Below are 17,101 nucleotides of genomic sequence, written 5' to 3' on the forward strand. Positions count from 1 at the left end.
ATCCAGGTTTACCTAGTCAAGATCATTTCGCGTGCACGGTCTTTTTAAGCAGCCCTAGAGGTCGATCATGGATCAAATCGATCCACCATAGGAAACGGCATTCATTTTGTGCTATTTTATGCGTTTGAGACATCCTCAGTGCATAACTTACTTTTCACAAGTTTATTCTCCATCTGTAAATGTTAGAAAGTCATGCAAATATTTCCATTTTACTGCTAAACTTCACAGTGAACGAGCGCTGCTGCGCACATGCGCGCTAAACAGACGGAACGCAATAGTAGCGCAATAATTCTAAAATATACATATACATTTCGCTAAAATATTTGATGTTGGACAAAACATTTAGAATTCACTAATATATATATATGGGCCTTGGAAAAGGCTAGCTGACTTTTTTGTGCTTTGACTACAGTGGGTAGTTCCAGTGAGATCAACAACCATGTCACTTCTGCAGGCTGCCTCTTACCCTGTCACTCTTTTCTTTTGCTGGCTTTGAAACACTCACTTGGTATTTCTCCTGCTCATTGTCTAGCAAGAAAAAATCACTCACTTAATGAAAGATTAAAAATGAAGGCCTGATTATTTCAGGGGCCTTGTCACAGGTCTATTGATTTTGAATTTCTGTGTTAGTTTTGCTATATTCTCACACTTAAAACAATGATTTCATAATCCTCTTGTAGTGTTCTGTGCAAAGAAATAAGTCTCCTGACAGTTCTTTCCCAAGTGCTTTCATTGTTGTCAGCATCAAGTCTGAGAATGATTCAGTGGGCTATATAAGACCTATTTTTTAAGAAATGACTTTTTAAATGTTTTGGTTCATCATACTTACCTTTTAATATAAAAAAGCCTTAAACTTACAACATTTTTTTAAAATGTATTTATTTATATGTTAATAAAGTCAAATAATTGTATGTGAGAGAGTCAGCTGTAATATCATTGCGTTCCTATTGGTCAGTGTAGTTAGCTTGACAGTTAGCCTGCTCCAGACCAGGCTAGTTTCCCAGCATAAGTTGCCAGAGTAACTGAGTTTGAACTAATTTAAGTTTGTTTTATGAAACAGAATTTGCTGACAACAAGTCTGACTAAGTAAAATAAGCCTGGCTTGTTTTCTAATCTTGTTTTATGAAACAGCCCTCCGTTTGATACTGATCATGGCTTGTCAACATTGTGATTCTCTTGTACATAGACTACACTATTTCATATGCCACGTTTAAACGCACTATATGTAAAATAAAATTTTATTCAATTCATTACTTGATTATTTAAAAATACTTTAGATTTACATTACGTTGCTCACGCAAAACCATTTAATAGGCTATGTTAAAATCACAAACAATTTAAATTAAAACTTACAATAGACAAAAAAAAAAAAAAAAAACTTTATTTTTTCCACCTCTATGATGAGACGAGTGCTGTAATGTCGCCTTGTTTATCTAAAATCTTGTTTATCTAATTCAGCGCGTGCAGAACTCACCGCACTGCTGCAGATGCGCCGCCACTGTAACCACATCCGTGTGCAGTTTAAAGCTCTGTTATCGTTCGCATGGAAACAATAGATGAGAACTGCAGATGGAGAATGTGTGAAAAGGACGTTAGTGGACAAGATTTCAAGTAAGTAAGGGGAGGTTTTGGGAAAATTGAATGTCACGGATGTTAAAACAAAGTTTTTTGAGAAAGGGTTATTGAAAACGAACATAAGATTTTCATTTCTGGTTTAGGCTGTTTTTTATGCAAAATCGAAAGAATTTTTGAACGAGACAGATTAGACAGGTAGATGATACACACACACACACACACACACACACACACACACACACACACACACACACACACACACACACACACAAGCATCATATTTTGGATACAGACAAGCCAAGAACCTTTATGAATTTGTTTACTTGATTAGTAAAAGAAGACTTAACATTGATTATTTCAGTAGCATAAAAAAAAAACGTTTTTTTTTTTTTTTTTTTTTTTACCAAACTGGGAATATAGCCATTACATTAAAAGATTAGTTCACTTTCAAATTAAAATTTCCTGATAATTTACTCACCCCCATGTCATCCAAGATGTTCATGTCCTTCTCTCTTCAGTCGAAAAGAAATGAAGGTTTTTGATGAAAACATTCCAGGATTATTCTCCATATAGTGGACTTCAATGGCCTCCAAACGGTTGAATGTCAAAATTACAGTGTCATTGCAGCTTCAAAACGTTCTACACAATCCCAGATGATGAATAAGGGTCTTATCTAGAGAAACCATTGCTTATTTTTTTATCTCATTTTCTCGTCTGGGATCACTTAAAACTTTAACCTTCAACCGTTTGGGCTCCAGGGAAGTCCACTATATGGAGAAAAATCCTGAAATGTTTTCATCAAACACCTTAATTTCTTTTCGACTGAAGACAGAAACACATGAACATCTCGGATAACATGGGGATGAGTAAATTATCAGGAAAGTTTAATTTGAAAGTGAACTAATACTTTAAGAAAGCAATGAAAGAACACCGAAGCAGTCCATGACTTCAGTCTAATGTGAGTTATGCACTTTCGCAAAAACCTCCCGATATAACCACATAAATTGTCCATAGCTACTGCAAAATGAATCTCTTATTTGTATCTTTTCTGCATTTTGTTGTTTATAATGATAAAAGAGAATTTGCGTGAATTCAGATTCAGATACTTTCTTTGACCCCACAGTCGAAATTCGCACCCTGAGTATGACCATTATAATGCAGCATACTTTTACTCAGTCAATTATTTTAGGATCATCTGAAACTGAAAGTGATGAAATAAACCATCATTGTGAACTTGAAGCAATAATAAAATGACAAACGATTAAACAATTAATAAAGATTGGGTAAATATGATTATGAAATGATTTTAAACTGCAACAGAGAATATAACAAATTGGGTAAATTTCTGTTCTCCAGTGAATTCATATTTAGAGTCATGAGTCAGTTAAACTCATTAAACAATCTGAAATTATTAAGACCATTCAGTTATTTTACATGACATTATATTTGTAACTCACTTTATTTTATTCATTGTTTTTGCTGTTGTGTCTAACTCATCATTCTTCATTATTTTCATGTTCTTCATCTCTGTAAAATCTTGTCATTTCCAGGTCCTGCTGAACGATTGATTGTTTTCTCAAACCAGTGCTGATCAGAGGAGCGAGGAAAGGACTCTCTCTCTAAGATGAGTCTCTCAGAGAAACACAGGTAACACTGTGTCTGTTTCACACCATCATTTTAAACTATGCTGGAGTTTGTTTTTCCCTGTGAATAACAACACTTTAAGCATTGTTTCATATTTCTTCAATTTTGAACTTCTTATATTAACTCTGACATTGACAGACATTAGGAAACAACTATACACTTAATGTAATCCAAGTATGCTATCAAAACTGTGTCACACAGACATTTCTGCTCTCCATTTCTGTTCATTAAAAAACTTGACATGTTCTCTTAAAATGTTCAAATATTTTTTACATGTTTAATCTCACCCATGTACATTAAAGAAATCATTAAACTAATGTGAGCCAGTAAAATAAAATGATCATTAACTATAAAACTGTAAATTGTGTGAGTGTGTGCATTTCTGTGGAGGATTAGATAAAGACACGGATGTGTTTCAGACACAGTTGAACCTCCTTTACTAAAGTGTTTTTCTCTCTGTTGTTTGTGTCATTAGTGTAAGATCAGGATCACATGTGTCCAGCTCTGTGTCTCTAAAGAGTGACCAGTCAAAAGGTGTAGGACCAGTCTTCAGTGGGGAAAAACCATCATCTAATAAAAGGTATTTTGTGTGTTTTCATTATAGAATTGCATTATTTGTCCACAGTGGTGTATGTGATTGAACTTGTTCAGATCACATTTATTTGTATATTGCTTTTCACAATACATATCATTTCAAAGCAGCTTCACAGGAAGTGCATGTCAGCATTACAATTTAGAGTGATCCGTTATCAGAGTCGTCTGTGTCCAAATAAAGTAATTTCAGAAATGTACATATATAATCACACAGTTAGCTAACAATGTAACAATGTATTCTATTTAATTTACAGTCACTGTTAGCAAAATAATTTAAGGTAGAAACAATGAGCTAATGGAAGTAATGAATACATGTTAACAATAATTAGGATATATAGAAATTTTTGGAATGTGCATGTTGATCCAGAGTTTGCTTCATTTGAAGTCCTCGCAAGGGTTGGCGCCGTCTCTTCACAGGTGTTGCTCATCTGAAGTCTTCATAAGACACAATAAAACTCAATTCCTGGGAACCTTATAGAACTCATTCCAGTAACAAAATTACACAGTGTTTTTTCAGTTACTTTGTGTCATTAGTGTAAGATCAGGATCACATGTGTCCAGCTCTGTGTCTCTGAAGAGAGACCGATCAAAACAAGAAGGACCAAACTTCAGTGGGGAAAAACCATCATCTAATAAAAGGTATTTTGTGTTTCTAATGTTTGGTCACACAAATTTACAAACAAAGTTATATCAGTGAATACCAATCATGAAACATTTTTATGGTTTCAAGTTATCAAGTTTTCATGGCTAATGAAAACATTTTTTCAGCTTTCTGTTATATTTTACCTGCAAAATCAGTATTTTATTTTATTGTATTTATTTGATAACAGGCTTCGATATCAGACATTAGACTCAGAAGTTCAGACTCACGGGAACCACAAGAATTTCAAAGACAATCTCCTGTGGATCTTCCAGGTAGGAAAAAATGTTTAATAGTTATACCAAACAAACATTATTTGTTATTGAACAAAGAAATTAAATTTAACCCTCTACCGCACGCATTATGATAAATCTATAAAAAAAAATATTTGACTCTTTTTCTTTTCTTAGAATGGCTTAACTTAAAGTGCTGTAAAAAAATTTTTGGAAAAAAATATTATTTTAAGGTACTTTATGATATGTTGCCATATGGCAACAACGTACAATAGTGGAAAAACTTAGAATAAGTGTAAGTGTATATAGTTCATATTTTTCCTCAGAAATGTTGTTTGTATTGAATCAATTAGTGCTATTATAAGTTTTAGCAGTAATTATAAACAATACCTTATACTTATTTTCCAACATGTTTTTCCATTCTCTTTTGCTGAATAATGCTTTATATTCTTTAAATTTCACCTTTTTTCTGTATGAAACTTCAAAAAGCATTTTTTTTTTCCAAAGGTGAGACACATGTAGAAATCACATTTGGTGCTCTTCACACTTACAATACACTTACAGCCACTTGCACCTGCCTTTTTGAGACACCATGGTAGGACAGTGGTTGGTCTGGGCCAGTATACATGGCTGTGATGGCAGATCTCTGATGTTGATTTAATCCATAATACAAATCCCATGGCAGTCCTTAACATACAACTAATCAACATTATATCAGTAGCATTAATGTTTTTATTGTTATAGCTTAACAGACTGCAGCTGATCTTTGCTAGCTATCTAACCTATTATAATAATGTCATTCCATTATTGCGCAGTGTTGCCATATGGCAACACAGACATTTTCTCGATTTACCAAAAACTAATTTCATAAAAACATTTTTGAGTGGTGAATATGTCATCATACCTTACCTGAGATGATGTTAACATTTTTTTTTGAATGTGACATGGGCAGGTCCTTGTTTGTTACTGACATTTTAGTTTGCTTTCAGCAACTACCGACAAGAGATGGCAGTCTGTCAGATATCGCGTCACAGAAAAAAAAAGCATGTCATGTGACTTAACCAAAGCACATCATTGGCTAAATTAAGGTCTTCTCTTACCAATAAAAAAAACTAGAATGTTCTCTTAAAGAGACGGTGGCAAGGAAATGAACATAAAGAGTATGTTGCCATATGGCAACACTATGCGGTAGAGGGTTAATTACTCTTGATCACTTAATTTTCTTTTTAAGCACTTTTTTTCTATTTGTGAAAAATAACAGCTGGTTAGCATGATAGTCTTTTAAATGGATTTTTTTTTTTTTATTAATTATTATTATTTATTAATTAATTAATTGTGCTGACCATATGTAGATGTACATGGCTATTGTCTTTTTTTTTTTACTTTTTTTGTAGGATCTTGAGAGCAAAATAATCACATTTCTGAAGAAAGAGCTGGAAAAATTTAAGAAAATATTACAAAATGAGAACACAAAAAACTTAGTAAATGACTTTAATGAGAATAGATGCAGTATCAAAGAAGCAGTTCTTGATCTCACACTACATTACCTGAGAGAGATGAAGCAAGATGAAGCTGCTGGTGCTCTAGAAGGTCAGAGACTCATGACCATCTGTCAGATTGTCACTTATTGATGTAGACTATCTATAAAACTATAAATTAAGATTAAAACTATCTATTTTTGGTCCTGTGTCTAGTTGATCTGGTCTTCATTCATCAGTTAAAATGTGGCCTAAAGAAGAAGTATCAATGTGTGTTTGAAGGAATTGCGAAGCATGGTGACTCCACACTTCTGAATAACATCTACACAGATCTCTATATCACTCAGGGCGACAGTGAACAGGTCAATTCTGAACATGAGGTCAGACAGATTGAAGTTGCTTCCAGGCGTCATGAAGCTCAAGAGATTCAGGTTAAATGCACAAATTTGTTCGAGGCTCCTGAACAAGATGAGGAGATCCGAACTGTACTGACAAAAGGAGTCGCTGGCATCGGAAAATCAGTCTCTGTGCAAAAGTTTGTTCTGGACTGGGCTGAAGGAAAAGAAAATCAAGATATCAGTTTCATATTTCCTCTTCCATTCAGAGAGATGAACTTAAAGGAGAAAGAAAGACTAAGTTTGATGGACCTTATAACTCATTTTTTCCCAGAGACAAAAGGACTGAACCTTACAAGAAGGAATCCATTCAAAGTCCTGTTCATCCTTGATGGATTGGATGAATGTCGCCTTCCTCTGAAGTTTGATTGTAATGAGACGTGGAGTGATGTATCGTCACCTGCCTCTGTGGATGTTCTCCTAACGAACCTCATGAAGGGAAATCTGCTTCCTTCTGCTCTCATCTGGATCACCACCAGACCAGCAGCTGCCAGTAAGATTCCTTCTGACTGTATCGACCGGCTGACAGAGATACGAGGATTCAGTGACGCACAAAAGGAAGAGTACTTCAAAAAAAGATTCACAGATCAAAATCAGGCCAACACAATCATTGATCATGTTAAAAAATCAAAGAGTCTCTTTATCATGTGCCACATCCCAGTCTTCTGCTGGATTTCAGCCACTGTTCTCCAGAACATTCTGGAGGAGAAAAGAAATAATGATGTGAAAAACAATCAGGCTGATGAGATCTCTAAAACACAACAGGAAACAAACACTGAAGACACTCCCAAGACTCTGACACAAATGTACACACACTTTCTCCGCTTTCAGATCCAGCAGAGCCGCCGAAAATATGATGGAGAATACGCAGCAGATGTTTACTGGGATAAAGATGCCTTCCTTTCACTGGGGAAACTGGCATTTCATCAGCTGGAGAGAAACAATGTGATCTTCTATGACACAGACCTGAAAGCCTGTGGTATTGAGGTCTATAAGGCATCAGTGTACTCAGGCATGTGTACCCAGATCTTTAAGGAGGAAACAGGGATCATTCTTGGTACCATGTACTGCTTTGTTCACTTGAGCATTCAAGAGTTTTTTGCAGCCCTTTATGCACATCTGTTTCTAGACATCAACAAGAAAAGTGTGTTTGTTCATGAGTCTACAGAACAGGAAAACAAAAATGAAACCATGATTGATTTTCTCAAGACTGCAGTGGATAAGGCGCTTGATAGTGACAATGGACACCTGGACCTTTTCCTTCGCTTCCTCCTCGGTCTGTCAGTCCAGTCCAATCAACGACTCTTACGGGGTCTGTTGACACAGCAAGACGGCAATGACCAGAGCAACAAGGAAATAGTTCAGTACATTAAGCAGAAATTAGAAGGTAATCTGTCTGCAGAGAGATCCATCAATCTGTTCTACTGTCTGAATGAACTGAACGACCAAACTCTGGTGAAGGAGATTCAGACTCACCTTAGCAAAGGAAGTCTCTCATCTGGTGACCTTTCACCTGCCCAGTGGTCTGCTTTGGTCTTTGTGCTGTTGACATCAGAGGAAGAGCTGGAGGAGTTTGAGCTTCAGAAATTCAAGAAATCAGACGAGTGTCTCATTAGATTATCGGCAGTCATCAAAACCACCAGAAGAGCTCTGTAAGTCATTTAATATGTTTTGTCATGTTTTGCTCTCATCTGAAAAATGCATTTATCTACATTATTCTATAGTGAATCCCCATCATGAAAATGAACATAAAGGCCCCGATATATTCAAGAGAATTTCTTTTTCAATCTTTGTTTAGGGGTAAAACGTAGCTTGAAATACTTGAGCAGCGATATACTGTAAGTGAACATCTGACGCCGCCCACACTGCTGAGAATGATGGTTAAATGAATATGTAAAAATGTTGGGAGCTTTCCTCTCAGTAACAAAATAAACACAATAAAATTGAGAAACTAGCAAGGATTTGTGGATATGTTTGTTTACACAAGCTCTGTAATCGGCACTCCAGCAAAGTCACGTCCCGTTTATATTATAATACTTTATATATTCGTTTCGGCCTGATTTTGTTCGAAATGACGTCACATCAGTTTGTTCTTCGATTTCGTTTGAAGTACATCGGGGACTTTACCCGGTAAAGCCTGACATATAAGGAAAAAAAGATAATTTTTATTCAGATGCATAAAAAATCATAATTTGGTACAGATGTTATAAAACAATGTTATTTTTATATAACAGGCTAAATAAAGTACAAATATATTATTATAAGTTGGTACTCTGTATCTCCCAATAATTTGATATTTTAAATGCTTAGTTTTATGGATAGTTCTGTAGTTTAATTATGTTTGTACTGCAATACGTAGATGATTGAGAGTTTTACAAATAATCATTTATCAAAAGTCTGTTGTATCATATTTGATGTAAACATTTTAAGTTTTCAACAAATTAGTTTTTTTATCAAGTTTAAATTAAAATATTTACTTGTAATTTAGTAAATTGTTACATGTGCACTCTGTTTGGACTTGTTTTTGGACTTGTGTTGTACTATTTCCCACCACTAGTCTGTTCCCATAGTTACTGATCACCTCATTATCACCACCATCTGTGTTCCATCACCCACCTTGTTATCCTATGTATATAAGCCCTGTGTTTTCAGTCATGTGTTGTCCGGTATTGTTCATGTGTAGTGTGGTTGTCTCCTCATTTTACCTGTCTATGAATTACCTTCTTTGTGGATTTATTAAAGAGAGTTCTACTTCTATCCTCCTCGTCATGCGTGTTAATGCTCACAACTAGCTATTGTAACAGAATACCGGACCAAAACAGTTATACAGATTGCGGCATGTTTTGTTGTTTTCCGTGTCAGTGTTTTTTCGTGTTTCACTGTTCTTTTTCGTCACCATGTACACACCTGCATTTCTGTTAATCTGCCTTGAGCAGATGGACCACTCCCTTGAGGCACATTTGGACGATTTTTTGTTTTTGGTACCATCGACACACTTCCCGGATAGCAGCCTTTGCAACTTCCTGTATGCCAGCCTCAACACCGCTACCAAAGCGCAGCTGTCCGGGGAAGGGCCTCGAGGGAGCTTCCCTGATTACGTGGAGTGGGTGCTGGCATCATGTGGATCTTCGATGACCGTGGATTTCTGCGACAACAATGCCAGTCCCACTCCTACTCCAGTGCCCAGCCATCAACAACCTGACTGCGAGGAACGGCAGCATGAGCCCACCGCAGACCGTGATAAGGACTTTGCCACGATGTTCGATCCAGCGCCAACGGGAGTGACCGAGCAGAACATCACCACGGAGCCTGAGCAACACGGGACTGACCAGGTGTGCGAGCCGGCTGTACCATCCGTCGCAAAGGGAATTCTAGTGGAATACGAGGGTATGGAAGTGAGCCCCACCCAAACTTCTGCCACTGAGAGTGAGTTTTTGGCATGCACTGGTGACTTTTTTTGATTTTGGAGAGGTTAACCTGCTACCTGTTCTATTACCGTCCGAATCTAACTGGTATATGTCTAGTTCTCTGGTCCCTCCCAGCCTCCCTCTCCCACCACCTTTCCAAAATCATGTTGACACTCGTTCATCTTCTGAAGGATTTTGCTGCACTCTCCAAACCTCTCTTCTGTCCCAAGCCACGCCTGTCACCCAGTCATCGCTGTCTCCCATCTGCCTTTCAGTTTCTCCTCCATCTCCTCTCAGTGGTGGGGATCCACCTCGAGACTGCTGGAAGCCACCTCCTCCTGGGCTTGAGGAGCCTTGGGTTCCGCCTCCAGCCTCAGAGCTCTCCACTCCCCCTCTACCCCTCGACCTGGCTCCTACACCTACGCTCCTTCCACCCTTGTCGTCAGCTGGTACCATCGGGCATTCGGCCTCGCTGGGTTCCCTCTGCACGTCGGCTCCACCTGGGTCGGACATCGCCACACCTCCACTGCGGACTTACGGGCCATCTGCTGCTCTCTGGCCCTCCACCTCTTCACCCTTCGCCCTCCCTCAGGCTCCACCTCTGCCCCCGATCGCTCCAGCTCCACCTCTGCCTCTGCCCTCTGGATACCTGCTTCCACCTCGGGGGGTCGTCGCTGTGGCTCCGTCGTGGTCGCTCAGGTCATCGGGGTCCCTACGAGTCTTCGACGCTCCGGCTGCACAGTGGGCTCCAACTCTGATGTCATCGTCGCTTCCGATCGTCCCCATGGTGGCATCTATAACTACATCACCATGACTTCTCCTGCCTGCGACGCCGGCATGGGGCGCAGTCTTGGCTGTGGCCTGGATGGGTATACGTCTTCCTCTGTTCAAGGCACCTCCCTGGTCTTCACCATCTACACCTCCCTGGATTTCTTTATACCTGCACCACCCTGGACTCTTGCACTTCGCCTCCTCCTGGTTAGCCGTCCGCCTCCTGAGCCACCTCCTACACCATCTTCAGCATCTCATCTTCATCTTCCCCTCTCCACGGCGCGGGAACGCGCCTTTCCGGGAGGGGGCGATATGTTACATGTGCACTCTGTTTTGGACTTGTTTCTGGACTTGTGTTGTACTATTTCCCACCACTAGTCTGTTCCCATAGTTACTGATCACCTCATTATCACCACCAGCTGTGTTCCATCACCCACCTTGTTATCCTATGTATATAAGCCCTGTGGTTTCAGTCATTTGTTGTCCGGTATCATTCATGTGTAGTGTAGTTGTCTCCTAGTTTTACCTGTCTATGGATTACCTTCTTTGTGGATTTATTAAAGAGTTCTACTTCTGTCCTTCTCGTCGTGCATGTTAATGCTCACAACCAGCTATTGTAACATAATTATAAAGTAAAATAAATATTAATTTAATTTCAGCAATTGTGGTGTTTTTACTATCATTAAATTAATGACATTTCACCCATTGGCTACCCTGCTCTCTAAGATATTAGTATCGGCCATCGGTTCATCACTATGAATAATCAAGGAAACTTAAATTGCTTTAATCCAGTTAATGTTAATCTTGAAATATTAATAACTAATACAATTTCTTAGGTTCTTAGATTTAAGTAATCTTAGCTACTTAAATCATTAAAGATTTCATAGCAACAAGATGTATGAATAGAGGCATTTTTCACTAACCCTAAAATTTACATAAACCCCACCCCCGAGAACATGCAACAAAAGGGGTGAGGCCATGTTGGGCTGCTTTAGAGAAGAGGAAGATTTGTTGTAATAGAGTGTTGTTGCCATGCCGTCATTTTACGCCGGACTGCTTCACAAACGAGGGTAAATTCAATGCTGGATTTGCACAAAAGATTAACATGACGGCACATGCTAGTGGATGAATTGAATAAACTCCACAGCAACTACATAAATTTATCCACTGTAGGGCTAACACACCCTAGGAAGTAAAATTAGCTCAAATGAAATAATTTATCAGGGTATTATAAAGAGTTGTAAGTTTACGACCGAGCAACTGATTCGTCCAGCGTTCATTTGCTCGAGCCATAAGCTCTTCTGATTAGAGCAGGTAACTTAAATCGACAGTGTAAGACATTAAATCATAGAAGCACATAATACGAGACACTTTCTTTTAAACATCTACAAGATATTTTATTTATTCTTACACAAACTAATCTAAGACAAACACATGTACATACACACACACACACACACACACATTCATCTGCGTTGCAGTAAGTTGTTGGTTGAACTTTGCAGTAATACTTAGAACACGAGACTTTCAACGGAAAAGAAAATTAAGTAAAAGCAAAGAAAAGAAAAGTGAGTGAAACTTGAATGGCTTGAATGAGCGGCTCGTCTGTTCTTCTTGTTACTCCATGGTTCTGCTTACGTCAACAACAAAACTGTATCTAAAAAAAAAAAAAACTCAAGTCTTCTCTTGCAGTTTGGCTATTTAAGCTTAGTTGTTTTCACACCTCAGCGGAGTCTTGGCCAATCAGATATTGTCCTATTTCAAAAGGGCTTTCTCTGCCCCCAGTAAAACATGGGTGTTACATCCTGGTCTGCTTCAGCAGAGAGTGTCAATTTAACATAATTTCTATTAAATGGAATACAATACATTTTAAACAGATTTCATTCAAGTCAGGATATCAGGTGAACCCAGGTTCATTCAGTCAAAAATTAACACATTTACATGACTTGTTGAGTGTTTTAAAGCATAACTATTTGTGAACACATAATGTAAAATGTATGTAGTTAAAATATGTTTGATAAGTCCATTTAAAATTGTTTGGAACAATTTTGATGTAGTTTTAGTTGTATAACAGTCTCTGTTGAGTTTTCTGTGAGGTTAGGTCTTTTAGAGAACAAATGGGGCCTGCATTGTTTTCTCTGTTTCTTTGATCTGGGTGGTCAAAGAATCTTATCTTCCTGGGTGACCATTTGGTTTGTCACTTTACCTGCTATCAGGAAGCATGGGGTGTCATAAAATTAATCCGCCTGGGTTTACTCTGCAGACGAGCTGGAGTCGGAACTTGATTCTGAATTAGGATTATGTTTAAAAGAATCATCTGAATGATTCAATTGTCTGGTTCGTCCACAGTTCCTACACCACTAACCATTCAGAAATGTCTCCATCATTTTCTCCATCAGTGTCGACTGGTTTGAAAAATGTAAGGCTGAAGACTGTTACTGACAATCCTCATTTTGGCTGTGTGAGATTCTCCAGCTTTGTTGTTGTTGAGCAACCAAAGCATGAGCTGTTAAAGCTCCACCCTCTTCTGGAAAGAGGGCCAGGAGCAGCAACTCATTTGCATTTAAAGGGACACACACAAAAACGTAATGTTTTTGCTCACACCCAAGTATGGGCAAATTTGACAAGCTATAATATATGATCTGTGAATTATTTTCAGATGAAACTTCACAGACACATTCTGGGGACAGAGACTTATATTAAATTTTGTAAAAGGGATGTTATAGGTCCTCTTTAAATGATTAGTTTGCTTTCAGATGAAAATTTGCCCAAGCTTTACTCACCATCAAGCCATTCTAGGTGTATATGACTTTTTTCTTTCTGATGAACATAATCGAAGAAATGTTAATAAATATCCTGACACATCTGAGCTTTATAATGGCAGTCAACAGAAGTCACGAATATGAGCTCAAGAAAGTGTCTCCATCCACATCCATCTGTCATAAACCTACTCCACACAGTTCCAGGGGGTTGATCCCTTAAACCCTGAGGGTATTTTTCTGAGTGACACAAAAAAGTAATTAATCATAACTCCAAAACTATAGCAAGGAGAGTCAAAAGGTTGGTATTGTTTAAAAGAATTTTATTTTAATTTTGGACATTTCTCAAGCTGAGAAACTGCAAATAAACTGCAAAATAAATAAATAAAATAATACAAATCTTTCTAATTTAAAATGGAATATCTCATGAAGGAAATAAGGTAGTAATAAGGAATAAGGATCATTCTTTTTTTGATGTTCCTATGTATGTGAGCTGTATCTGGATCAAATTGTGTGGTGATCGCATGAAGAAATCGAAAGTTACAGCATTTGGAACCAAGGTAGCGTTTGTTGTTTAGTCCTTGTCACCCCCTGATGGTCATTTTTAAAAGCGTTCTTTTCACGGGAGCATCTACTGTATGTTTACTGAATATTTCATGAAATTATAACCAAAAATGCCATGTGATAGCATCTGTGCGCCTGTGGGGTTTTATGTGTCGTACATTTGTGAGCAATATCATGTGATCTGCTTATTGGGTTATACTGATGTTAGACTCATTTTAATCATGAGAATCTGCTGTAAATAATGCTGTCGTAAAATGGTTGAATGCATTAAAAAAGCTTCTAAGCTTTAAAATGATACCTATTTGTGTTATTCCTTTCAGTGGTTGCTTTTAGTAATTTGATTATGAATTTTTTCAGGGGGGTCCCACCGGTGGGACACTACAGGCTTAAGGGGATAATAAAGGCCTTCTGAAGCAAAGCAATACATTTGTGTAAAAAAAAATTCAATATATAAGTTATTAAGTCAAATATCAAGCTTCTGCCAGACCACTTTCCGTATTCAACGTATGAAGAAAGTGTAAAACTCTTGCAGTTCACAAAGCTTATGCTATGTCCTACGGCTTCCCTAGTCAACTTACGAAAAAACTGTAATTGACGTGATGAGTTATAATAATATAATAATTCTGTTTTGTGATTTATTTCTCTTGTAGGTTATATGACTGTAACTTAACAGACAAAAGCTGTTCAGCTCTGGCTGCAGTTCTTGGATCAGATACCAGTCTAAAAGAGCTGAACATGAACAATAATAATCTGCAGGATTCAGGAGTGAAGCTGCTCTGCACTGGACTGAAGAATTTAAACTGTAAATTGGAGATACTGAGGTAAGTTTAGCCACAGGAGTCACATGACGTTGCATTTCTTTGTTTAATATAAGTGAGTTTGTCTTTGTTTTATTGTTGTGTTTTTCATAAAATAATAATAATAATGAACTACGAACTAAGCATTCGTTTTAAAAATCTTTGGGTATACCATATCATCCGTCTTATTCATTTTGGTAACAAAAGTTCAATGTTTAAAAAGCAAATTTGTCATTGTACTATTTTATTGTTGTGTTTTCATTAATAATAATGAGCCACAATCTAAGCATTAGTTTTAAATTAAGGGAAAAATACAAATACTTTTTATTTATTTGTAACAACGCAAGTATACCATGTCATCAGTCCTATTTGTTTTGTTGATAAAAGATTGATGTTTAATATAAGCGAGTTTGTCATTGTACTATTTATTGTTGTTGTGTTTCTTCATTAAGAGTAATATTGAATCGAGGAAAGGAAAGATCTAATGTTAAAGATCAAGATGGGCTCAGTGCACAAGATGGTGTCTTTGAGCTTTGGCAGTATGAGTGTGTGCGTGTTTACTTCTGCTCTTACTCTTTTGGTCTTAGCGACGTTTGCATTTACTGTAAGATGAAACCTTTATATGAAACTTGGCTAGAAGATGGTGGTCTATCAGAGATGAAAGAAAACATTATTCTTGCATTATTGTGTACCTCTGTGGCTGTGCTGTGATTCATCAGTATACAGAGAGATTATCTTTCATTCTTTCTCTTCTTTTTTGTCTCCATATTCAGTTGTAAGTTTCTGCAACTAACTTTCAATACATTCATACAAAGAACAAAATAAAATTCTCTCTGAGGATTTATGTTGTTCAGGTTTAACTTATTAGCAAGGCTGAATGTTTTCATTCCTGTTCTAGACTCTCTAAATGCAGTGTAACAGAAGAAGGTTATAAAGCTCTGGCTTCAGCTCTGAGATCAAACCCTTCACACCTGATAGAGCTGGATCTCACAGGAAATGATCCTGGACAATCAGGAGTGAAGGAGCTTAGTGATTTACTACAGGATCCAAACTGTCAACTGAAGACACTGAGGTAAGACGGGATGAAATCATTAACAAAATTTGTTGTATGCAGGCTAAATATTCATAACAAATATATTATTTTAGTTATACATTAAGCTAGACAATTTGTTGCATCAAAATGATCAGATCAGATCAGATCAAATGCTGCAAGTTCTGACATGATGATAATAACCGTCAACACAGTTTAGCTGTGGTATATGTGCTGTATATGTGCTGTTCTGGAGTATGGTATACCTTGACAATTAACACAAGTTTGCACAATTTTGATTTTGTGCACACTTCTCATTACAAATTCTAGATAACATTTCAGTCAAATTGTTTTCTGAACACAGTTGTTTTCCATCAAGCCCAGATTTACTGTATCTCTACAGCAGGTCTATGAGTCTCCAGATGTTCAAAAAATGCACCTCCTGTTTAAAAGCCAGAAAGATATTGAGGCCTTAATTTAACACTCTGTATTCATACTGAAAATCATGATCTAGTGAGCTTTTGCCCTTCTGATCTGTGGGACATTTCTGTTATAATGAGTTTTCTTTAGGACTGAGTGTCGCTCTAATTTCTTTTAAATAACACCATTAGACGTTGTTTTCAAGTATTTATAATGGTGTGAAAAAGTCCTGATTTTTTATTTTTTTTGCATGTTTGTCACACTTTAATGTTTCAGATCATCAAACAACTTTAAATATGAATCAAAGATAGCACAAGTAAACACAACATGCAGTTTTTAAATGAAGGTTTTTATTATGAAGGGAAAACAAAATCCAAACCCACATGGCCCTGTGTGAAAAAGTGCTTGCCCCCTAAACTTAATAACTGGTTGGTTCCACACTTAGCAGCAACAACTGCAATCAAGCGTTTGCGATAACTTGCAATGAGTCTGTTACAGCGCTGTGGAGGAATTTTGGCCCACTCATCTTTGCAGAATTGTTTGTAATTCTGCCACATTGGAGGGTTGAGTCATTGCTGCACTCTTGGAGTAATTTTGGTCAGCCAGTCACTCCTGGGAAGGTTCACCACTGCTCCATGTTTTCGCCATTTGTGGATAATGGCTCTCACTGTGGTTCGCTGGAGTGCCAAAGCTTTAGAAATGGCTTTACAACCTCTTCCAGACTGATAGATCTCAATTACTTTCTTTCTCATTTGTTCCTGAATTTCTTTGGATCTCAACATGATGTGTAGCTT

The 17,101-nt window shown here is 37.4% G+C and overlaps 1 protein-coding gene across 3 annotated transcripts in view; it reads left to right on the forward strand.

The window, feature by feature from the left end:
- Positions 1-4,309: 4,309 nt before the first annotated feature.
- LOC137003673 (NACHT, LRR and PYD domains-containing protein 12-like) overlaps positions 4,310-17,101 on the forward strand; it is a 66,828-nt gene continuing 54,036 nt past the window's right edge. For 2 of the 3 annotated variants that reach the window (XM_067363907.1, XM_067363908.1), the window contains exons 1-4: positions 6,103-6,276; positions 6,381-8,211; positions 14,711-14,881; positions 15,756-15,929. In XM_067363907.1, the coding sequence (XP_067220008.1) occupies positions 6,243-6,276; positions 6,381-8,211; positions 14,711-14,881; positions 15,756-15,929 (2,210 nt within the window). In that variant the 5' untranslated portion in view covers positions 6,103-6,242. Of the gene's footprint in view, positions 4,453-4,643; positions 4,729-6,080; positions 6,277-6,380; positions 8,212-14,710; positions 14,882-15,755; positions 15,930-17,101 lie in introns of those variants that run through there. The other variant, XM_067363909.1, reaches the window with a different exon arrangement.

This window comes from Chanodichthys erythropterus, chromosome 16 (genome assembly GCF_024489055.1).
Source record: "Chanodichthys erythropterus isolate Z2021 chromosome 16, ASM2448905v1, whole genome shotgun sequence".
In the NCBI taxonomy this organism is placed as follows: Eukaryota; Metazoa; Chordata; class Actinopteri; order Cypriniformes; family Xenocyprididae; genus Chanodichthys; species Chanodichthys erythropterus.